Raw genomic sequence first — 23,629 nt, forward strand, 5'->3', positions numbered from 1 at the left:
TCCCTCCATGAAAAGATGCAGCCATGGTTTATCTTCTTTGTCTTAGCCGTTCTTCCTCTGTCTCCTCCTTTCTCTTCCAACCAACATTGAAAGGCTAGAGTGCCCATCATTTTGTTGGGACAGAGGAATCATGCTTCTCTTATGTGTACCCAAGACAATCAGAAGTGTTGAGGAAGCTGAACCAGACACAGGGCCTGGATCTTATACGGTGCTGACCCGTGTGGGTCTGGAAGTTTTTTAGTGTGAAGGGATCATTGAGGCTGACTCCTGGGCGCCTGACTCTTCCGTTTTCTTACCTTGCTTCTTTATCTCCTAAAAACAGCTCTGAGTATCCCAAGTGCTTTATTCCTTCATCCTCTTAGGTTAGTCCTCTGGATGTCACATCAGTTTTCTTGTCCAGTGACTGAGCTTTGGTCACAGGACATGAGGGAAGAACTTAGTTGTCCTCAAGTAAGTCTGTCTTCTTTGGCATGTAGTAAGGACAGACAAAACCCGAGGCCTCTGACACCAGGAGACATAAGTTGGCTCTTTCTGACTACCTCCCTTGAAACAGGCCTTGGGTTCATTTCCTCTGACTTGTAGTTTGGAAATTTGGAGAAAAAAAATGATATATAAAAAAATAACTTCTTCTATTGAATGGAATAAAGTAAGGAAATTGTTGCCTTTGTGAGCTAGGCCTGCTTTTCCTCTCTTAAATGGCTACTCTCAAGCTCAAAACTCAGCCACTTCAGTGGTAAGCTGACTTCTGTTGGCCAGTTAGACATGCTTCACTTCCATCCTGTCAGGGGCTGCTTACCGCGGAGCCCTTCTGGCGCCCGCACTGTCCTGCCGAGCGTTCCCGACTAGCTTCTGTTGCTTCTAGCACAGAAACATTCTTGTCTTTTTTACTATGAAATGTCCTCCCTGCTTGTTGCAGGTACTTGGCAAATAGGTCCAAAAGACACACACTGGCCATGACCAGCCCGACAGCTGAGATCCCACCGGACCTACAACGGCAGCTAGGACAGCAGTCTTTCCGTCCCCGGGTCTGGCCTCCTCACCTGGTACCTGACCAGCATCGGTGAGTAGCCACATGGCAGTGTGAGCTTCCTTGAGGCTCATTGGACCAGCACCCTTATGACTAGTCTCCAGGTCATGGTGACTGGCTTTAACTAGAAGCCACCTGCCATCCCGAACTCACATCTTCTCAGCTCCCAGCACTAGGCAAGATACAAGGCAAAAGTTTTCTCTTGGATTCTGGAGCAATCCAAAGTCCTTTCATCCTATTTCCTTGCAGACCTGTTTATCATCTTCAGCTGAGTCCTGTAGGCCTTCGAGGGAGTCATGCTCTCAGAAGACAACTCTAGAGATGAGGATATTGTAGCAGCATCCACAGGCCTGACTCTTAATAGTTCATCACCTTAGAAAGAATGGGCACTTCTGTGATGTTAGCCCTGAGCAGCAGGCTGGCCATAGGGGGAGGAGCATCCCTAATGAATGGTAGAGCAGGAACGGAAAGTCATTCTTCGAAGGGTCTGACAGCAAAGTCTGCACTAGGCCTCTGTTATTCAGATCATTGCCTTGAAGAAGGGAAAACAAGCTTTCACCATCCTGACCAGGGAGACGTTTCCAAACCTAAGGTAGCCCAACAGCAAGAAAGCTGAGGCGACTGTCTTCTGTGACTCCTTGGTGACTGACAGTCTTAGCCAAGTCTGTTCTGATGCTATCTTCCAGCTCACAGGCCATGTTTCCAAAGTCAGCAGCCGTTGCTTGATCTATCCTTCCAGTCTTCTTATGGGGGTAGTGAAATGCAGTCTCCCTTTGGGAAGGTTCTGAGGAAATTAGGTGTATTTGTGTGAGTGAACACTTGTGACCAGTCACTGATCAGCTGCATATGGTGTTCCATTGTGCTTCTCGTTCACTGGGCATCAGGGAATCAGCAGGGACAGGTGAAGCCTGAACAGACAGGGGAATAATGAGTGCCACATTGGCACTCTGGAAGAATGGAAGTAAGTTTCTATAAATGACCGTGAGCAATTTAGAAAGAAAAAGTCCTGTGAGGAGCAGAAGGAATGGAAGTTGTCATGTATGATGGTGATGGCACAGTCCCTCCGAAGGAAACCCCTGGGGAAGTGCACCTCAGTCACAGAGAGCTCCTCCCTGCTTGTTGGCTAGTGAGCTGACCGCGCCCTGGGCAGCTGGTAACTTAGGACTCTGCACTTACACTCACTCCTCGCCTCCTCCTCTAGACTGGTATTTGTCAGCCCTCCCCAGGCCTCTTGTGTAGATTCTGTCCTTTGAGTATCTAGCTTTACCCCTCTGTGCTCCTCAGCACTTTCCAGCCCGCCAACCTCACAGACCCGCTATTCTATTGACATTTGTCCTTACAAGAAGATCACCACAGCCTGCAGGTCCTGTGTGATGAGCCTTCTGCCCGCAGTCACTGCCAGGGCCTGGCCTGCAGCTCTGCTGTTTCTATGTCACATTCTTGGTAGTGGTGCATGGATTTCTGGGGCCGAGATACACCAAGTTGAAAACCAATGGATGCTTGAATGGCAGATTGTGTACTGCGGGGTACTTGTGTAAACCAAAAGTGTCTTGGTGGGGTCACCAAGCACAGGAGATTAAGGTTAGTTCAGGGGGAAAGAGAAGTGTTCAAAGGCCATAAAACAAACAATATGATATGGATGGCCTGCCTGTGTCACTGAAATACTTTCATTTTCTGGAAAATGATTACAAGAACAGAATATATATCTATTCTTTGTGTTATACTAGGTGAAGTCTACCCTGGAGACAGAAGAGGGGCTGGTCAACATTTCCCCCCTGGAAGTGTGTGGTTTAAAAGTTAACACAAGACAGGTTCTGTCCAGTTGAGGGCTGCGTCTCTGTTTGAAGGGTATAGTGGAACTAGCAGCCCATGTGAGGCTGTCCTGAGTGAACGTGGTTGCTTTTGAAAATAAAGTCAAGTGTGCTTGACACTGCCCATGCCTCTGCAGTGGACGGGTCCCTTGGAACCGCTCCCCTGAAGTTACTGAGCCGGGATGAGCTGGGGCCAGTCTCTTCACAGCCTGAGTTTCCAGAAAGCCGTGCCACACCTGGGACCTGGAATGTTCTTGCTGTGATGGAAAGGCTGATTTTGTGCAGGAAGACGGCTCGAAGAACAGCTCTTGGTGACAGAAACCTGTCCATTGCCTGAAGATTCTGAAAGTGTAGGAGTCGAATCTTAGGAGAAATGATACCGATGCTTTCTTTTAATTCATTCAAAGGATCTGCAGTACAGACAGAACTTGCTTCGGAAAGCTGCCTTCCCGAATGCTGTTTCTGGATCGTGATACCCATCCCTACCTCGGGTTAATTTGTCTTTTATGTTACTAAAGCAAATAGATGTTCATGCTCATTTCATAGCTCACTCCTGCTTAAAGTTGTGATGGAGTCAGAAGCAGAAGTGCCATTAGTGACGAGAGTGAGGGCTTTCACCTGTCATCCAAACTCTCTTGGCTTCGCTGCCGTCATTGTTCCTCCTCAGCCCTTCCCTGTCTGCTCTGTATTTGAACTTGCTTGTTCACCTGCTTCCTTGGCTTTGGCTCTGCTTCAGTCTGAACTGGCAAGGTGACCAGTCGCCTCACCCATAGCTCAGTGTAATGTCATCTCTGCCCTAGACCTGCCCCCCCTCACCCTTTCCATCAGCTGTGGGGACGCTGCCTCTGCAGTCTTTAACCTGCTTATCTATCTCAGCTCATAAACATCTCTCTCTGGTTAGGTGACACATAGGTGTTAGCCAGCCTGGTGCCGTCTTCGGGCTCCTTATTGATGGCTCTTCTTTCTCCCCATAAGACACTGGCTGTGTTCTGGTTGAGCCATGGGGACCCCTCTGTCAGAAGGAGGGTGGGCAGGTGGGCTCTGTGTGAGCTTCTCACAGTGACAGGTCTCGCTCACGTCTGTCCACAAGGTACGTGCAGGATCTTGAGGCCCACATTCCTGAGGAATGTGCTGTCTCTATCCTGGTATCAGAAGTCCTATTTTCCTCAACCCCAGCCTCCACCCTCCCCTTTCAGGAACAGAGCTGTGAGTTCCAGGCCAGACCTTTGACCCCAGAGCTGACATTGGTTCGTTCATTCCAGCCACACGTAGGTTACTGCTGGAGGAAACTCGGATCAAATGGTGACTTCTAAGTTTCTGAAGACACCAGATAGAGATCTGGTTTTTAAAACCCAAGCTTGTATAAAAATAAACTCCCTAAAATCTAACTATAATAGAAACTAATGTATGACTATAAAACCCAGAGCTCTAGCCAGGCAATGGTGGCACATGCCTTTAATCCCGCACTCAGGAGGCAGAGGCAGGTGGGTCTCTGTGAGTTTGAGGCCAGCCTGGTCTACAAGAGCTAGTTGCAGGACAGCTTGGGCTATTACACAGAGAAAAAGAAAGAAACAAAAACAAACCAGAGCTCTGATACAACCAATCCTGGCTATACTGATGAATTACACCCAGCTCTAATATGTTTATAAGAACCAGATGTAATTGACCTAGAACCTCACCAGACCTGGGAAGTAGACCTAAGGTAAGTAGAGGTAGGAAATGTAGTCCTCTAAAGGGGAACAGCCACCTCAGGAAATGACATGGGAATGCTGTGTACCGGCCTCCTCATGCAGCCTGCTGTCTCTGTAGTCATCTGGAACAGTGGTCCCTGTGTGATTGGTCAAAGCCCCCAAGTCCTAGCTGCTAACCATCTCTTCCCATATATTCAGCTCCACCTACAAGGACTCCAACACCCTGCACCTCCCTACGGAGCGTTTCTCTCCTGTACGCCGGTTCTCAGATGGGGCTGCGAGCATCCAGGCCTTCAAAGCTCACCTGGAAAAAATGGGTACCAGCAGCAGCATAAAACAGTTGCAGCAGGTAATCCTATGGAGGAGCAGGGGTGACAGGGGTAGCAGTGCCATGTCCAGGACCAGGACAGTAACTCTCTATGCCTTCGTGTCAGCAACACTGAGGTGTTCTAGCTTAAAACAGTATAGCTTTGTAATGCGCCTTCCTCATATACTGCCTTCTTCAGGGTCAAACTTTCTTCCCTCATAATGAGATTAAAATTTTTCCATTGTCTCTGTAGTTCATTGGAAAGGCATTTCTGGTTTGGGTTTCCCTGGGAAGCAACAGAGAAGGTACTTCTAAGCAAACTTGGCATTCCCCTTGCCACACAGGGCACGGGGTCCTAGTGTACCTGCTGCTGTACCTTGTTAGCACCAAGCATCATCTCCAGCTGGTAGGAAACCTGCTTCCAGGCTGCTATGAAGGGCCAAGAGATTCAAGTGGCATGTGCTTTGTATTTGATTTACACTGGACACTCACTCGTGCATTCGGTGTGTCCTTGGTGGCTCATTCTCATGGAGCAGAGTGTGAGAGGATCCCTGGCCAGGCCCATCAAGGACACTGCTCTTCTGTGTCTCATTCTGCTCGTGAGACCTTGGGGGCAGATCTGCTCTGCAGAGATCACTGCATGGGGTGGGCCTGGCTGTGTCCCGTCATCCCCACCGCTTTCCCTTCAGGAGTGTGAACAGCTACAGAAGATGTACGGGGGACAGATGGATGAGAGAACCCTGGAGAAGACCCAGCAGCAGCATATGCTGTACCAGCAGGAGCAGCACCACCAGATTCTCCAGCAGCAAATTCAAGTAGGCCCTCATCCACTCTGCCTTCTCCAGTGAGCTTAGAGTTTGCTTTCGGGCTCATTAGCCTGCACATTGTGAAAAGGCCTCAGGGCAAAGTAGAGCGTGAGTTATGTTTATGGGTCACATGTGTGAGGAAAGGCAACTGAACCCTTTGATAGAGCACAGGAGCAAAAGTCAGTCACAGATAGCGCCTTCTGTCACCTCCCTTCCCAAGAGTAGGTCTGATGAATTTTGCAGCTCATGATACTGGTTTCTCCTCCACCCCTTTTATGTTTTAGGATTCTATTTGTCCTCCTCAGCCTTCCCCACCTCTTCAGGCTGCATGTGAAAATCAGCCAGCCCTCCTCACCCACCAGCTGCAAAGGTAAACGATGCACTCCTGGTGTTCCTGAGTCACTGGCTGGACAGCATGGCGCCCAGGGCCAGACTCATGGGAAAACCTGTCTGACTTGAGCATTTGCTTTGGGAGAACAGAGCAGTGGGTTTAGAGTTGAAGGGGCTTCCTAAGATCCTGGCTATTTCCTTAGCTGTATGAACAGAGTAAGCTAACATCCATTGCAAGCCAGGCCAGTGAGCACTGCCTTTGTGCCTGGAAAGACCGGCCGAATGAGATGTGGACAGGCGTGTGGTGGCCTGCTACCGTGATTGGCTTCTCCAAACTAAAAGATGTCTATTTGCGTGTATCGTATGGCTAACTGTTAATTCCAAATGGCTCTGTCACCTCAGGAGGCTTATATATCTGTTCTGTCTTTTTTTTTTTTTTTTTTTTTTTTAGGTTAAGGATTCAACCTTCAAGCCCACCCCCCAACCACCCCAACAACCATCTCTTCAGGCAGCCAAGTAATAGTCCTCCGCCCGTCAACAGTGCCATGATTACGTCTCACGGTGAGTGGAGGCAGCCATCCAGATAGTTCCATTATGTGCTATGCAGGAAAAAACTTGGTCTTTTGCTTTGATTTGTTGTTGTTTTTTTATTATTTTGTTTCTTGATTGTGAAACCTTGGGTAAATTTCTTAACTATTGTGACCTGGGCACCCTGCTGTCCCTCTTTCTGCAGGTGCTACATCTCCCTCCCAGTTTCAAGGCTTACCCTCCCATGGTGCAATGTTTCAGCAGCAGCCTGAGAACTGTTCCCCACCTCCCAGTGTGGCACTAACCTGCTTGGGCATGCAGCATCCTAGCCAGTCACAGCCGGTGACTATCCAGCTGCAGGAGCCAGTTGACATGCTCAGCAACATGGCAGGGACAGCTGCAGGCTCTCCGGGGCGGGGCATCACCATCAGCCCCAGTGCCAGTCAGATCCAGATGCAGCACCGTAACAACCTAATGGCTAACTTCAGCTATGGGCACCGGCCCTTGTCCAAGCAACTGAGCGCTGACAGCGCAGAGGCCCACAGGTAAGCGCCTCGGTGTTGCCCAGCCTGTTGTATAGGTGAGTTGGAGAGGAAGAGGCCCCTAAGCAAAGTGAATGAGAAGGAACAAGTCTGAGGAGCCCATGCTCTGTGTCACCCTTTGTGAAAGCAGCATGGTGGGATCAAGATGAGCTTGTAAACTGTTCATGAACCAAACCATTAGTGAGACAGGAGAAAAATGGCAGCGTGCCCTCCTGATGGCCCGCAAGAAAGGGAATGGAAGGTCTGTCAGAGGGATGTAGGAAGGTCTCATTCCCTAGGTTATTTGTCCAGGGTCTTTCCTTCTCTGTCGTTCTCTTGGAGACAGCTGCTGTAAACAGCTCAGATGATTTTTTTAAGAAAGGCTAGATAAGCCCGAGTGCGTAGCTCCGCGGGTGGAGTGCCAGGTTGCCGTGCACAGACCCCAGCACCACGTGAACCAGGTGTTCCAGCCGTACCCAGAACCCTAGCACTGTAGAGGTAGAGGCAGGAGCATCAGGAGTTGAAGGGCCTCTTTGGCTGAGTGGCAAGTTAGAGGCTAGCCTGGGCGGCATGAGACCTCAAGAAACAAATCAAGGCTGGACTGTTGCTTTCAAGATTGCTGCTTCCATGCCCAGTGCCATAAGTCTCCTCAAAGACTTGGGTAAACAAATAAGGGACAAATAGCAGTGATGTCACGGCCCAGGTCTGTACCATGGGGTCTTTGTGCTGATGAAGGCTAGTGACTATCCCCGGGGAAGCTGGTGTAGTTATTACTCAGATGCCTGGTACTCACTCCCTTTTGTGTCTGCAGCTTGAACGTGAATCGATTCTCTCCTGCTAACTATGACCAGGCGCATTTAAACCCCCATCTGTTTTCGGACCAGTCCCGGGGGTCCCCCAGCAGCTACAGCCCTTCAGCAGGAGTGGGGTTTCCTTCAACTCAAGCCCTGAAAGTCCCTCCACTCGACCAGTTCCCCACTTTCCCTCCCAATGCACATCAGCAGCCCCCACACTATACCACGTCAGCACTACAGCAGGCCCTGCTCTCCCCTACACCGCCAGACTATACCAGACACCAGCAGGTTCCCCACATCCTTCAAGGACTGCTGTCTCCCCGACATTCGCTCACCGGCCACTCGGACATTCGGCTGCCTCCAGCAGAGTTTGCACAGCTCATTAAAAGGCAGCAACAGCATCGACAGCAACAGCAGCAACAGCAGCAGCAGCAGCAGCAGCAGCAGCAGCAGCAGCAGCAGCAGCAAGAATACCATGAATTGTTCAGGCACATGAACCAAGGGGATGCTGGGAGCCTAGCTCCTAGCCTCGGGGGACAGAGTATGACGGAGCGCCAGGCTTTATCTTATCAAAATGCTGACTCATACCACCATCACCACCACGCCAGCCCTCAGCATCTCCTACAGATCAGAGCACAGGAAGGTATCTCACAGGGTCCCTCGCCCACCCCCACTCATGGGTATGCCCACCAGCCGCCACTAATGCATTCGGAGAGCATGGAAGAGGACTGCTTGTGTGAGGGGGCCAAGGCAGGCTTCGCAGACAAGAGCTCAAGCACACTGACCAAAGGTTGCCACGACAGCCCTCTGCTCTTGAGTACCGGAGGGCCTGGGGACCCTGAGTCTTTGCTGGGAACTGTGAGTCAGGCCCGGGAGCTGGGGATCCATCCCTATGGACACCAGCCAGCTGCCACATTCAGCAGAAATAAGGTGCCCAGCCGAGGTAAGAGTTCCCTCAGAGTAAAAGCCTTGGGCAAGTCTGCCCTAATTTGAGTGTGCAGGGGCATTAGCTTGTACTCTGTGCTGCTAAGGGGGTGGGGAGCCGTGAGAAGACCCTCAGGACCATTTGGGGAAGTGGAGCACGTAGGAAGTGGCTGTTGGTGAGTCACTTACAAAATAAAGGGATAGAAGTAGACAGCGCCCATGACACGCCTGCTCACACCACCGTGCCGTGGGATCCACAGATGCCCGACGGTCATCAGAAAGCTTCTGCAGTAGAGATAGCCAGCAGCATTAAGCAAATGTATAAACTGTGGGGCTGAGAATCAGAGCTCCAGCCCTGGCCTCACCCTGTCCTGACTGTGAGAGCCCTAGACTCTTGGTTCTGGTCGTCCTCGTCTGTGAAAGAGAAGCACGATCAACAGTGGTCCTCTAGCGTTTTGTGACGGTTCAGGCGTTTGTGTGTATACATTCTGCTCATGTGAGAAGGAATGCACTTGATAACGGAGAGTGAGGTGTAAACTATTAGGGAGGGATGACTTCACTGTCATCTGAGATGCGGGTTTCCATCTGGGACTTTTGTTAGCATGCGTATAACCTCTGGGTTTCAGTTCAAAGTTGTCCTGTCCCTACAGCCTTACCTCCAGTCTTTCTCTGCGTGACTCTCACCCTATGGGGTCCTGTTTATCACTGACTTTTTCCCCCTGGCCTTTGACATTAGTCTTACTGCTGCCTGTCTGCTGTCGTATCACAGATGAGTTGTCCTCCTTTCTAACGTCTGTCCTCAGTAAAGCCACAGGGTCCAGAAGGGTGAGATAGCAGTGGAGGCATTAATGATTCAGTGCAGCCCAGTGCATGCTGCTGCAGTTGCTTCAGAACCCCTTGGTGTGTGTGTGTGTGTGTGTGTGTGTGTTCAAAGCGATTCTCTCCAGAGGAGCCCCGCTGTCCTTGATGACCCTGGGCCTCCTCAGTAAGCACACTTCTGTTTGTTCTTCTGCTGGTGAGGGATACTGAGCTAAATGAAGTGCTTGTAGAACCCCTCTGCTCTACACTTGGTGCTTTTGACTCAGTTCACCATTTCCTTACCACACCCACCCTGAGGAAGTGTGTGTTAAGATCCCATTTCAGAAGCCAGGCTGTGGTGGCACACACCTTTAATCCCAGCACTTGGGAGGCAGACGATCTCCAAATTAAGGCCAGCCTACTCTACACAGTGAGCTCCAAGACAACCACAACTACATGGAGAAACCATGTCTCAAAATACGAACTCCCCACACTCCAAAGGAAAAAAAAAATACCGTTTCAGTAGAAGCTGTCTTGGCCTAACCCTATATGCTGATACAGTCCTCAATTTTCCATTCCTTTCTCCTCTTTCTCCACCAGCCCTCTTTTTAAAGACAGGGTGTCACTGTAACCTAGGCTGGCTTTGAACTCATGATCCTCCCAACTGAGCTTCCCAAGAACTGGGATTACAGGATTATGCCATCACACCTGTCTACGTTTTCAGTTATCAATGAAATTTTAGAACGGGCTGGTGAGAGGGCCCAATGGGTGAAGCACTCACCATCCAAGCCTGACAGCCTGAGTGTGGTCCCGGAACCCATGTAAAAGTAGAAGATAAATAGCTCCAAAAATGTTATCCTCTGGCACCCCACATGCTATACGCATGAACAGTCATAATAAAGAATAAAGAAATTTTGTAGCACATTTATCATGGCTTTTGCAAAGAAAGGGTTCTAACAGTCTGCTCCATCAGACCACAGGAAGTGCAAGACCCTCACCCTTGTCACCCTGTTTGGAACCTGGTGACTCTTGAATGCCCCTCCATCTCGGGGAGTTGCGGGAGAGAAGTTGAATACAAGTTACTGAGCTGGTATTATGGGTGCTGTGGGGTGTGGGAGGAAAAGCCGAAGGGCCTGTCCTCAGGGAGCATCTGTTCGTGAAGAGCTGGATCGAAGTGGTGTGGAGTGTGTGTGTGTGTGTGTGTGTGTACGCGCGCGCGCTACATACAGTTCACAAGCGCAGAGCTCTGGATGTATTAGTATTTCTCAAGGGTGGTTGTGCAAAGCTAACTGGTGTTAGTCTAGGAAACTTGGATGCCTTCATACCTGTATCCATGGTTTCCTGTTCCCTGGATGTCTGATTTCCACCAGCCAGTAGGAGGCCAGTCTGGGCAAGGCACTGATCACATACTTTGCCAAAATTTTTTTTCAAATGTCCCAGGTTTCAGGGCTAACTGCACTCTGCTGCCGACAGTCTCATTGTCGTCACCTGAGACGTGAAAATCAGGTGCCTCCCCCTTCTGCAGTGTTACAGGAGCTGACTCTGTAAGTAAATACAGTAGTACAGGCAGCTTGTACAGCTCAGAAAACCACATCCTCTTCTCTGAGCCCAGCTGGCTTCAGGCCTTGCAAAGGGTAAAGTGCTGACAGCCTTGAATGGATTAAGATGTTGCCCCTTAGAGCCTTTAAGAGGTAGGCAAACACGCCGTTCCTCATTTACTCTTAAATCCCAGTAAATAGGAAGGACGAGTCAACATTGACAGATTCAACAGTTACGCAAGCTGCCCCAGAGTCCCCCGGGTGTGGGGGTGTGCCTTGGATCCCTTTGTGCATTTTATCCCTTACTCATTCAGACACCCTCTGTACCCCCCTGATTATTGGAAGGCATGGTTCCTGCTTTATTTATATGCCCTTCTATGAGCCTGCCTGTCCTTCCAACTCCTGAACTGGCATAAAGGGTGCCAGAGACTCTTGTCCCTTGGTCAGCGGTTGGTCTTTTTACAGCCGCTGATCAGCAGGTCTTATTGAAGGACTTTGCGGCTCAGCACTCTTCCTAAACTGGCTCCTTTACCTGTGGAGTCCCGAGTGTTTGTTTTATCACAGATCTTCCACTTGTGTCAGGATTTTGGAGCCCTTTATCTGTCATAAGGGACCTTAAGGGTAAAGGGGTGGCTGCCTGGCTGCCATGTTTTGTGTACTCTACTACTCTAGGCCTGGACCCCGGCTTGTTCTGCCTCATTCTTGGCCCTTCTATTCTTTCCTTTGTGCCTGTGCTAGCTTCCTATCGCTGTGGAAGAATGCCTGAGAACACCAGCTCATGAGGAGGAAAGCTCTGTCAGAGGTTTCAAATCTGTCCCCATTGCTTTGGGACCTGTATTGAGATGACACAGAACAAGGCGTAGCATGTAACAAAACTACGCCCCATTCTAGCTGGAAAACAGAAAGGAAACAATGGGGGGTGGGCAGGGACTGGCTCCCAAATCCCAGTCAAGGACACATCCCAGCATCCTAACTTTTAAAAACTTGCTTTCATTTGTATTTATTTTGTGCAGTGTAGGTAGATGAGTTATGTTCCATAGCCGTCATGGGGAGGTCAGAGGACAGACAACATGTAGGAGTCTGTTCTCTCCTTTACCCTGTGGTCCCAGGTATGGAACTCAGGTCATCAGGCTTAATGCAAGCACCTCTACCCACGGAGCCATCTTGCCACCTTGAGAGAGGGAGACAGAGAGACAGGTGTGTGTGTGTGTGTTTAGACAATTGAGGGGGTTAGTTATCTCCTTCCACCTATGGGTCCTGGGAATTGAACTCAGGTCATTAGACTTGATGGCAAATACCTTTACCTGCTGAACCATCTCACCTAACTTCATTCTATCGGGCTTTCCCTCTTAAGTCTCATTACATCCTGTTAGTGCCGTATGCTAGTGACCAAGTTTTCAACACAGGTGCCTTTGGGTGACAGCCAAGATCCTTGCCCCAGCAGCTCCCTATTTCCACTCTACCCCTTCCCAGCACATCTTCTGAAAGTGGGCTGCTGATCCTTCCAGTGAGCCTGCTCCCCAACTCCTGTCAGTATGCTTCATTTTTAGCTGGTGTAGGTTTATTTTTTGTGATGGTTGAGGATCACACACAGGTCCTACTCACACTAAGCAAGCATTTTGCTGCTGAGCTGTGGTCTCAGCCCTGGATCTGATGTGGAATCACATTTGTTTCTTCCAGACCAAAGGTTAGCAGCCTGTGTACCCCACAGAAGCAGACATCTAGAATGGTCAGCTGCCTGGCTGGAGTTCCCTTCCCCCTCCTCAGGAAGCTGGGTCTTCCCTCCTGGAGGTGTGCTAGTGGCTGCTGTGCCTCCTCCACTTGATGGAGGAGGGAGCGCTAAGCTGGGCACCCAAGAAAGCTGGTCAACTGATTTGCCAAGTGATGGCTCTTACGTCCTGGTGGCATTTTCAGGCCTGTGAGCTTCACTTAGGAAGCCAGGCGGGAGAGCTACGAGCAGGAAAGCAGGAGCCCACAGAACTTCAGAAGGGCTGGGTGGGCTCTTGGATTTGGAGAAGCCTCATTTCTCAGATCTAAAAAGCCCAAAAGGGAAAAAGGGAACTTAACAAACAGGAAAACACACACATATGTACACACACACACGCAGAAGCTTATGGAAGAAGGGCACTGAAGGTCCAGGACTGACTGCTTTTACCTTTGCCTCCTGCTCCTGATTGATAACAGTCCTTAAAATCTCTGAACAAGGTCCAATGAGATGGCTCAGCAGGAAAACCCCTGCTGACCTGGTTTGAGGCCTGCAACCTACAACGGTTGTCCTCTTACCTCCACAAGGCAGAGCGTGTGTGAGCCCATGTGAACATAATTTTTTTAGTGATTTAAAAATTAGATTTAAAAATCTTTGAACAAGAGCTGAGGTGTAGCACTACATGTGACACACACACATGCACACATACAAAAATAGTAACACATCTTTTAAAAAGACTAGTGCAGTCTATAGGGTAGTAACTAGGGGTGGTTAGAAATGATCTAGGCAAGAGATAATGGGCCTTGGCTGGAAGTAGAGAGTTTGGGGCCTGAAGTGTCCACTATTGAGTGAGTGGCTTCTGTAGACTGCTCGCTACTGTGGGGCTGGAACATAAAAAAGCATTTCAGTAATTCTTTCTGTATTTATTTAGAGTGTATGTGCATGAGCACGCATGTGGAATCATCTCTCTTACTAGGTGGGTTCTGGGGACTGAACTGGGGTCATCCAGCTTGATGGCAAGTTCCTCTTTTCACTGAACAGAGTCTTGCTGGTTCTTTACACAGACTCAGTGTAGTTCAAGCCGTGGACCTGGATGATGTCAAAATAGCCATGGGGAGTAAGGTCAAGCACAGCTGTGTGCAAGCACTTTACGCCAGGTGAAGGAGCCGTGGGCAGTGTCAGAACTGGCAGTGAGAACAGGAGAGACTGGGGTGGTGCTAAGGCGGAAGTTGCGTCCATGGGATACAGGCTGGAAGCCCTGGCAGCTCTGGATTCTCCCTCTGATGTAGGAGCAAACACAAGCTAAGCCAGCAGAGACGTAGGTAAAGACCAGGATGAGTGTGGACCAGTTCATACCCACCAATGGGGTTTTCCCTAGGCCAGGGAGTGTCCTAAAGAAACTCATATTTGTTGTAGGGCCTGGTACTGTCAGGCTGGCCCCAGCTCCTCTAACACCAATGCCAGTTGGTTGGCATTGGCAGTTGGGCAATTGTGGTCCTCCTCTCAATCATCTCTTGCAAGGGGCTACATGGGAGTTGGCATCACTGAGAGATGCCTGTTCACCCTGTTGTGCTGTGTTTCCTAGAGTCTGTCACAGGGAACTGCATGGATAGAAGTTCTCCAGGACAAGCAATGGAGCTGCCGGATCACAACGGGCTTGGGTATCCAGCGCGGCCCCCAGTCAGTGAGCCTCTCAGGTCCCGGACCCTCCAGAGACACCACACGATCCAGAACAGCGACGATGCATACGTATGTTGGCCCCTGCTGAGAGGTGGGATGGTGCCAATCTGAACTTTAAAGTAGAGCTTCCCCTTCCACCATCTTCTCAGAGTCCAGCTCTCTGTGGGCTGTGGGACATTCTTTGATTCTCCGTAACATACAAGCCTTAACTCTGGTGACATCCCAGGATAATCTTTCATCCAAATCAAATGAGCTGACATCTGGGGTCTTAACCTCTCCCAGAAATCTAGGCCCCACTATGAACCCTCAGCTCTTGGTCCATTTCTGGCAACTGTTTGACTGTCTGTGTCTTTCTCGAGGATTGACCTGGCCTTACACAGCCTGTCAACTGGGACACAGCAGCCATGATGGCGCCAAGGTGCCACTAGCCACTCATTTGTGGCTATTCAGATGTGACTGTGTTAAAGTCACACAAAACTTCAAACTTGGTTCTTCTGTCATATGCCCTTCACATGCCCAGCAGCCACTGTGTCACACAGGGCACTCAAGAACAGGGCTGTCACCTCAGAACGCAGCCGACAGCCCTGTGCTGTACAGGAAGGGCGTTTTGGAGTGGTGGCCCAGAATACCCTTTGCCTGAGCTGCTGTGGGGGAAACGGGGGTTCCCTGAGAGTGGCAGCCTCACTCCTCCCGACTGTTTCCTCCAGGTGCAGCTGGATACCTTGCCTGGAATGAGCTTGGTGGCGGGAAAGGCACTGAGTTCCGCCCGAATGGCAGACGCAGTTCTCAGTCAGTCTTCACTCATGGGCAGCCAGCAGTTTCAGGATGGGGAAGATGAAGGTAAGACCTTGCCCATGGGCACCCCTGGGCAGTTCCCCAGGGGGTCTGCTCCAGACCTCTGTGGAAACAGTGCGCTGTGTGAAGAGCCACACACAGTGTCACTCCCCACGCATCCCCAAGAGTGTGTATGTGAGGGACTCTGGCTTCTGTCAGCACAGGGCCATCGCAGTCCAAGCTGCAACCGGAGGCACCTTCAGTAATAGCTCTCTTTCTGCACCTCCTCAGAGGGCCTCATACCCTAGTCGAGTGTTTCTGTGTCTCTATGGAGCCAAAGCCAGAGACCGTAAATAGAGGCCTGGTAATAGACAGGCAATAGACCTTCCTAAGCTTTGCAGGCAGTCTTAACCTTCCTGGTCCCAAGTCCTCATCTGTGAAGACATCAAGGTACACGGCCTACCTTGTGTCTTGAGGGGTACTGGCCTCCTATGGGTAGAGTGCAATGCCCAGGAAAGAGTGGCCTGGCCTGGCTCCTTGTGGGCACTCACTGCAGTCCTCCTTTCCACCAACTCCAAGAAAAGGCTCCGGAGGGGTTTCTTATCTTCTCCCCCATATGTCAATTGCTCAAGAGGGTGGTGAAAAGGAGGGAAGGTGGTCAGGAAGGGTCCCTTGCATCTGAAGGGCCTACTGTGGCCTGAGTCTGGATGGGAATCAGTCTTGGTTTGCTAGGCGAGTGCCTCCTCTCTCTTGTCCCACTCACTCCCCTCCCTCACCTGTCTCACATGTTCTTTTTGGTCTTGCAGAATGTGGGGTGAGTCTGGGAGGTCACGAGCATCCAGACCTGAGTGATGGCAGCCAGCATTTAAACTCCTCTCGCTATCCATCCACGTGTGTTACAGACATCCTGCTCAGCCACAAGCACCCCGAGGTCTCCTTCAGCATGGAGCAGGCTGGCGTGTAGCAGGATATGGAGAGTGAGTGCCACCCTGGCCAGGGCCCAGGCAGCCCCGTGGCCCAATGCCAGCCCTGATCCCTTCAGCACGCCCATTCCATGTGTGGTACCTGGCGAACTCGAGTGCCACTCTTCCCATGCAGCCTCCCATCTGCCTGCTTTGTTCATTAAGAACTGTGTTAGTTTTATTATAGAGCAAAGGTGCATGGCCTGCCTCGTGTCGTAGATGCCATGTCCCTTCTGAGATCCAGTGAGCTATAGCTGCAAAGGACAGAAGCCGGTGACCTTTGGCCAGCACACTAAGAAAGAGAACTAATCTTTATGCTCCATCCTGAAGGGCGAAACACAACAAAGAGCAGATCCAGCCAGGCTCCTTTCATTCGTTGTTCTTGTTGTTGTTTGGTGTTTTGGTGCTGAGCATAGAACCCAGGACTAGGCAAGTACTCTACCAGAGAACTCCAGCTACAGCCCCAGATGGACTGGTAAGGAGTAGACAAAGGATAATATATAGTGCTGATGGGCACTGCTGGCTTAACAAAGGTTGCATGGAGGGTTCGAGTAGCTCTATCTGTACAGAAACAGAAAGACCCGAGGAAAGTGAAGCCATGGCCAGAGGCATGGCAGAGCCTCAGTGTGGCAAGGCTCATGCAATGACACCTAAAAAAAGATTTCAGCAAGGACATTTGGGCATGTGGCTTGCTGGTAGAGCACATGCATAGCACATACAGGATCTTAAGTTCCATCCCCAGTGCCATTAGAAAGAGGTAGGAGTGCACTCCTTCAGAGTAGCCCTGTGTCTGCTTCACAGGTCTGTGTACAGCTCGAGGAGGAGGAGGAGGCTGATTGTGAACCAACAGTGTCCAGCAGCGTCGCACTACTGTGCCGTCCGTGTCAGCCCCTTTCCCCACACTGGGCACCAGTAGGCCGTCGTTTGGGTTACGAGGGGCTTTTGCCATGCTTGCTTGTATGACCAAGGCACCAAGGAAATAAACAGGAAATCCGTGTTCTCCGTCTTCCGTGAACCGGCATCTGGTGTGCTTGAATTGAGTTTCTGGTGTTTGGAGGTTTGCTTGTATTTTGTTTTGGGAATTTTCCTTTGGAGGAGATTTTCTTCTCTTCCTTCCCCACCCCTCCTTCCCTAGGCTAGTTTTCTCTCTCTCCCTTTTGGTTTTGTTTTTCCCTTTCCATTTCTGAGGCAGAGGAGCCAGCGGTTAGTATTCAGGGGCTGAACGTCAGGACCCTCCCTTCTGCAGCCTCCGTCCCAGACCAGGCTCACACTCTCTGCTCCAGTCTGCTAGGAAGAAGTACCAGACCAGAGCTCAGAGGCTGAGAGCGAGTGTGTAAAAGAGAAAAACAAACCCAAGTCTGGAACCTGGCACGGTCTCCTGCTGGGCTCCGCTAGAACTGTATCTGGCCCAGCAGAATTCCATCTGAACCCATCGTAGGCTGAATGGCCTGTTGCTGAAAGTTGCCAACCAGGATGGCTCAGTGTGGGCCCCTCTGTGTGGCTCAGCTCCCTCTAGCCACCATCCAGCTGGTTCCCCTGATTGAACACCCAGCAGGGGTGCACTGTGCTGTTTGTGTGGCCTCCATTCTTATTCTCTGCTGCGTTGTAAAAAGGACCCTTGGTCCAGTCATGTGTGCATATATATGAGTGTGCATATATGCCCTTCCCTTTCAGCCTCTGTCACAGACAAGAATAGGAGGTTCTGCGGACTCCCTTAACTTCCCCCTCTCCCCAGCATCCTCAGCCCCTATATCTTAATTCTTGATCATGTAGGAACTGTTTTTGGTAAATGTTGATATTATTGTTATTGTTATTATTAATAAAGACAAAAGTAATTTTTGTTTCAAAGAGAAATGTTTAACCAGATTCTGTGCTATTGAAGTGTGACTTGCACCTTCTGTTGAAGCGTTTTCCTTGGCATTGGCATTGTGAGCCACTCTCCTGTGCCATCAGTGGATGCAGTGGCCCCAGTGGCCCCCCTTCCCACCTGAAGCAGCACATACGCGATAGCTAGTGTTTGTGTCATTACATTTCTCTCTCTGCTGATAGAACCAAAGTCTTCTCTGCAGCCTGGGGGCCACGTGAGGTCTTGTTCTCTCCTGGTTCTCAAAACCAGTGAGGAATGGTCCCTGTTCTGACTCTTAGCCCTCGTTCTGAGAGCCAGAGGTCTCCAGCCTCTGCATTTGCACAGAAGAAAGCGTTTGCCTAGCATGGCATCCGGATGTTGCCAGCAGGGTCCCCACCCAACTTACCCTTCTCCTCTGACACCGGCAGCTTGCTTCCGAGCCCACCGTCTCTTGAGTGGAATTGTTTTCAATGCAAGAGCTTTGCTAGGGACCCGTTCCATGGTCCCATATCCTCCGATCTCCCCTCCACTTCATGGGGTCACCAATTACCCACCAGAAGTCTGACTTCCCAAGAAAGCTTGAAGAGCCATTGTTGACTTCTAAGCTCAGTCCACCTCTGATGTCCCGGGCATGCCCTGCTGCTCCGCATGCTGGGCCTGACCTGTTTACATGGTACTGGATTGATGGAAGAACAGACGCCACCCTCCAGAGCCACCCAGATGAAAGCCAGTGAGCCTATTAACCGTGCCATCTTGCAAACTATTTTCAAGATCACCATTGCTTTATATTGTAGTAACCAATATGCGCAATATATGTTGAATGTATATGAATATACTTTGCTATTTCTGTTCTTTGAAAATGTAAGAAGTATTTTTTCTTTCTCATTTCTGTTAAACTTAAAAAAAAAGGCTTAAAACATTCTCCAGCTTCAAGTTGCTAAGACATTTTGTCCTTGTTTGTGTGGGACATTTACAACTTAGTAACTTGGTTGGACAGTAGGAGGTTGTGGAAATAAAAACCTTATTATGTTCTAACTGATATGCTGTTTGCCTGACAGTTCAGAGTCTAGCTGGGAGAACCACATGGGGTAGGGATGGAGGGACACAGGTGTCTGGAGAAATCCCCAGGCTTAGAGTGGGGCTCTGAGCAACACTCCTGTCACCTTGCCTTGTGAGCCTGGCAAGTCAGCCTCATCTGTGTCCCAGACAGCCACGTGGACTCTAACCCCTTGGCAGGGACACATGTGTTTGCAGAGTTGGGTGGAAAATGGATTCCTTGGGGTCCTCAGGAAGGAGAGCCTTGAGTTGACCCTGGCTGGAATCTTTATGGGGTGACCTCAGTCAGCTGGATGATGTGATGTCAAGCATAGGACAGAGAGGGGCTTTTCCTGTTGTTTTCCTCTGTCCACGCCCAGATTCCAGTACAGGACAGAATTTCCAACAGGTCTCAGGCACGGCTGAGAGGGCTGACGTCTTGTGAAGAAAGCTCAATGCTGAGAATATCGGGCATTTAGAAGGAGTGAGAGAGGCTGGAAGGATGGCTCAGTGGTTAAGAGCACCAACTTCCTGAAACTCACTCCACCTAGAACTCCAGTTCCAAGGGCTCTGACACACTCCACAGACACCAGTACACAGATGGCATATACTCATACAGATAAAAATCTTTCAGAGAGGGGCACATGGGAAAGCCTTTGAGCCCCAGATTGCAATGGGATTGTTCAGAGGAGAGGGCGCCATCTCGGGCGAGCTCCTGGAAGTCCTGAATCTGGGCACACTGCTGAGAGGGGAGATGGGTTTGGAGCTGGTAATGGGCCCTAAGGACTCCCAAGAAGTCAGTACACCTTTTGCCACAGGTGCTTCTGGCAGCGTCACCAGGCGCCTTCAGCTAGAGGTAGGGTGGGTATCCAGGGCAGCAGGGTTCATTCTCCGGGCTCAGGGAAGGGGACTTTCGGGCTGACTTTGTGCTGGTACCAGGCCCCACCCACTCAACCACAAAATTCTTAATTCTCCTGAGCAGGAGGCAGAAGCAACATGCAGAGTTGGTGACAATACCCTCACTGTAAGAGGGCCGTCCATCAGGAAACCTTGGGGATCCAGCCTGCTCAGGGAGACCCTCCCCAGCCCCAGCTCCCCATCTACCAGCACCATCTAGAACATCAGGTACATGTTCCTAGAAGTGGCTGGCAGCAGTGAAGACCTGTGCCTTCCTATAACCCTTTGTCAGTCTGGGAGCCTTTAGTGTACCAATGTCATTCATCCAATAAATGTTTGGCAAGTCTCTGGTGCCAGGCCCAGCAAGGACAGAGTCCCTGCACTGCCCTGTACAGATAATCGGCTGTGTTGAGACAGAAGTTGTGAAATGGGCTACATTCATGACTCCTGAAGCTGCCAGCACTCCCACGAGTGTTAGGGGATCCCAGCACTTGCCCAGTTCAGAAGAAGTCAGTGTGGAGGCTCCCGAGATAAGCGAGTGGTGGTGGTGGTAGAACCCATAATGATGGCTCTGTCTCCACTCCCTGGTCCAGCCCCGGGCACCCAACATCTAACAGCGGCCAACCCCAGTCTCAATCTAGGATGACCCCATTTTATTGTTGATCTGTCCAGAAGGACTTCCTGTCCAGAAAGGCAATGTTTAGACTGGCTTAAGCCAAATGTCCTGTGATAAAGTGACAGACACTAGCAAGGAAGTGTGAAGGGGACAGGGGAAGAAAATGAGCGTGGTACAGACACCTGGAACTTTAGCACAGGAAGCCAATTCAGATTACCCCAAGTCTGAGAGAAGCCTGGGCTACATACCAAGACAGGAGCACATTTAATGCTCAGTAACAGGTTGTCCCAGAGTCCTGCACTCTGATGTCTTGGATCCCAATCCCTGAGCCACAATGTCCCTGAAAAGAATATGAAGGTTTCAGAAGTCAGAAGCCACCATCTGAGAACTAGAAGCCAGGCCTGATTTGTGGCCCCACCGGCACCATCTCAAGGCAGAGGGGCAAGAATGGCCTTAGCAGCTCTAGGCTGCAGTTTTCTGACAGGTAAATTACTAAGGGAGAAAGCTGACCTCCAGCCTAACGGAATGTCTCGAGGTAATTGGAAGTGAGTTGATGACCACGGAACTGAGCATATATTAGCTCAACGAGTTAGCAACCATGATTTCAGTAATGAGCCAAAGAGAAAGATGAGACTGGAGAGCAGGCTGGAGGCCAACAGGTAAGCTGCTCAGATTCCTGCCCCACCCCCAGAAAGATCTAAGAAGCTGCCCCTGTGGGAGGCAGCTTTCATCATTCTCTCAAGCAGGCCACTCCCTCTGCATGCTCCCACAGACATGGGACTGGTTTGGTCCTGGGAAAGGTGTCCTGCATCACAGCGCCTACAAGCCAGGCACTCGCCTTGCCCCGTTTCTGCTGCCAGCAGCTGGGGTCACAGGCTTTAGCCCATAATACAAATGTGTTCATGGCAGTGAAATTAGGATTCTGGGACGTGGAACACTTACCATTTGCTGCTGGTTACCTTTCAACAGTTGTGTGCACATGTTCAAGTTTCATGGTTAACACAACACAATTATCTCAAGCTCTGGAGATGTCTCAAGTTCATGGTTTAAACTTCTGAACTTCTAAACGCATGGCAGAATGGTGTTCTCTCTGAAAACTTGAGTTTTCATTCAGAAAAATGTGCACCTTCGCTTCCCCCAGCATCCATGGATGGGCAGCCAGTACCCCTTGGCTCATCACTGCTGCCAGCACTCATATCGCTCTACCCCTTGCTCCCGTTCTCAAATTTTTTCCTTGGCTTTGGCCCTCCAGCCTCCTCGTGCATGTTGAAGGGCCCTTGTGATTACTGTGCCCTCTGGATATTCCAGGCTGCCTTTCAGTCCCTTAGTCACATTTTCCACGTTAGGAAACAAACAGCGGTTCCTGGCATCAGGAAGTGCACACGATCTCCATCCTGTCATTGTGCTCCCCACACGATGACTAGGATCATAATGAAGGCATGGCGTGTTCTGTCATTATCTTTCCTTAGCAGATAAGAAACCCAGGGATGGGAGGTTATGTAACTCGTCCAGGTCACCTGGAAAATACGTAGCAAAGCCCAGGTTCAAGCCAAGGTTCTTTCAGGTTCCAGGGCCTCCTAGGATGGGAGCGGCTGAAACCCAGCCACTCCCAGAGCTGGAAGAGACTCCTGGCTGGTTTCTAGAGAGTTGGGGAGTTTCTGAGGAAGATGGGCAGAGCACATGCCTTCCCTGAGTCCCAAGTGCAAAGACCTGGGCTCAAGGTCCATCCCTGCCCTGCCTCTGAGGCTGAGAGATGTGGGACACAGCAAATTCCTCCCACTCTTGCCGACTAGTTCCTCATCTAGAAGCAACTTCATATGCGAGGCCTGAACAGATGGTCTCAAAAGTTCCTCTTAGCTTGGTAATGCACCGGTTCCATTATGCGATTTCATGGATGATCTGGGCTTTTTAAGATAGTCTCATGTAGCTCAGGCTAACCTCAAAACTTGCTGTGTAGCCAAGGCTGGTTTTGAAACCTCGTGCAAGGATTGAATACGTGGGCCACTGTATTCAGCCTCCCATACCCAGCTGCCCAGCTCTCCCATACTGGGGATGGAGCCTAGGCCCTCACCACTCTGGGGAGGCTGTTATAATTAATTGAACTACATCAGCCCCTTTTGGTGGTCATGGTAGACGGTGAGGTTGTCTTTGGAGGGGAGGCTGGGTAACATCTACACATAACAAAAACCTTGGCAGTCAGAGAAAAAACTATAGTAGACTCCTTGTCTAGCATGTGCACAGCCTTGTCTAGCGTGTGCATCCCCAGCCAAAACACACACACACACACACACACACACATTTTAAAGCTAGGCTTGGTGCCATAATCTAGCGCTTGAAGGATGAGGCAGGGTATCTTGGGTTGGAGGTAGGCTTGAACTACAAAGAAAGACCTTGTCTCCAAGAAAGAAAAGAGGGGAGAGGGAGAAAGGAGGAGTGAAGAAAGAGCTGACAATCCCATGCTGGTCTCATGTCTTCTGAACTGTCAGAGGGGGTCTTCACCCTCATTCTGGGACCCTGAACCCCTCTGCATTTCACCTAGGCAATTCCATGGCACCTCAGCTGTTCTTGGATTTAGGGATGGGAGGCCTCTCAGGCACGTGGCATCTGCAGAGATGCATACCCTACCTGGGGGGCCAGGATGAGGTGAAAGGATCAACTCCTTATAATGCAAGAAACTTTGGAGAGGGAGTGGGAGCCCAAAGTTCCCTAACCCCCACCCTGCTCCCCGCATAGAAGTACAGGGAAAGGATAGTCGACTGCCTTAACCCTGGGGACCCCCTGAGTGTGCAGCCGCTCCCCTGCTGCCCCCACCTGAACCCTTGATCTCAGCTCTGCAGCCCCCGCAGCTTCCTGTTTGCCCACTCTGTTTGCCCAGCCTCAGGAACACAGCTGATCCTTGAACTCTTAAGTTCCACATCGTCAGGACAAGTAAGCAGAGAGAGGGCCAGGGTTGGGCTTATCAGTCTTCCAGCCCAGCCCCTGCCTACAGACATAAATAGGCCAGGGGAGATGAGCTGGGCACTCACTCCGGGACTGTTG

At 50.4% G+C, this 23,629-nt stretch overlaps 1 protein-coding gene across 2 annotated transcripts in view; it reads left to right on the plus strand.

Moving 5' to 3' along the window:
• Sik3 (SIK family kinase 3) overlaps nt 1–19,068 on the plus strand; it is a 229,811-nt gene extending 210,743 nt beyond the window's left edge. The window contains exons 15-25 of one of the 2 annotated variants that reach the window (XM_057768062.1): nt 917–1,060; nt 4,728–4,878; nt 5,526–5,651; nt 5,927–6,012; nt 6,424–6,533; nt 6,706–7,045; nt 7,833–8,758; nt 14,366–14,529; nt 15,168–15,300; nt 16,041–16,211; nt 16,998–19,068. In XM_057768062.1, coding sequence (XP_057624045.1) covers nt 917–1,060; nt 4,728–4,878; nt 5,526–5,651; nt 5,927–6,012; nt 6,424–6,533; nt 6,706–7,045; nt 7,833–8,758; nt 14,366–14,529; nt 15,168–15,300; nt 16,041–16,198 — 2,338 coding nt within the window. In that variant the 3' untranslated portion in view covers nt 16,199–16,211; nt 16,998–19,068. The remainder of the gene's footprint in view (nt 1–916; nt 1,061–4,727; nt 4,879–5,525; nt 5,652–5,926; nt 6,013–6,423; nt 6,534–6,705; nt 7,046–7,832; nt 8,759–14,365; nt 14,530–15,167; nt 15,301–16,040; nt 16,212–16,997) is intronic. The other variant, XM_057768063.1, reaches the window with a different exon arrangement.
• The last annotated feature ends 4,561 nt before the right edge of the window (nt 19,069–23,629 follow it).

Source organism: Chionomys nivalis, chromosome 4 (genome assembly GCF_950005125.1).
Source record: "Chionomys nivalis chromosome 4, mChiNiv1.1, whole genome shotgun sequence".
Classification (NCBI taxonomy): Eukaryota; Metazoa; Chordata; class Mammalia; order Rodentia; family Cricetidae; genus Chionomys; species Chionomys nivalis.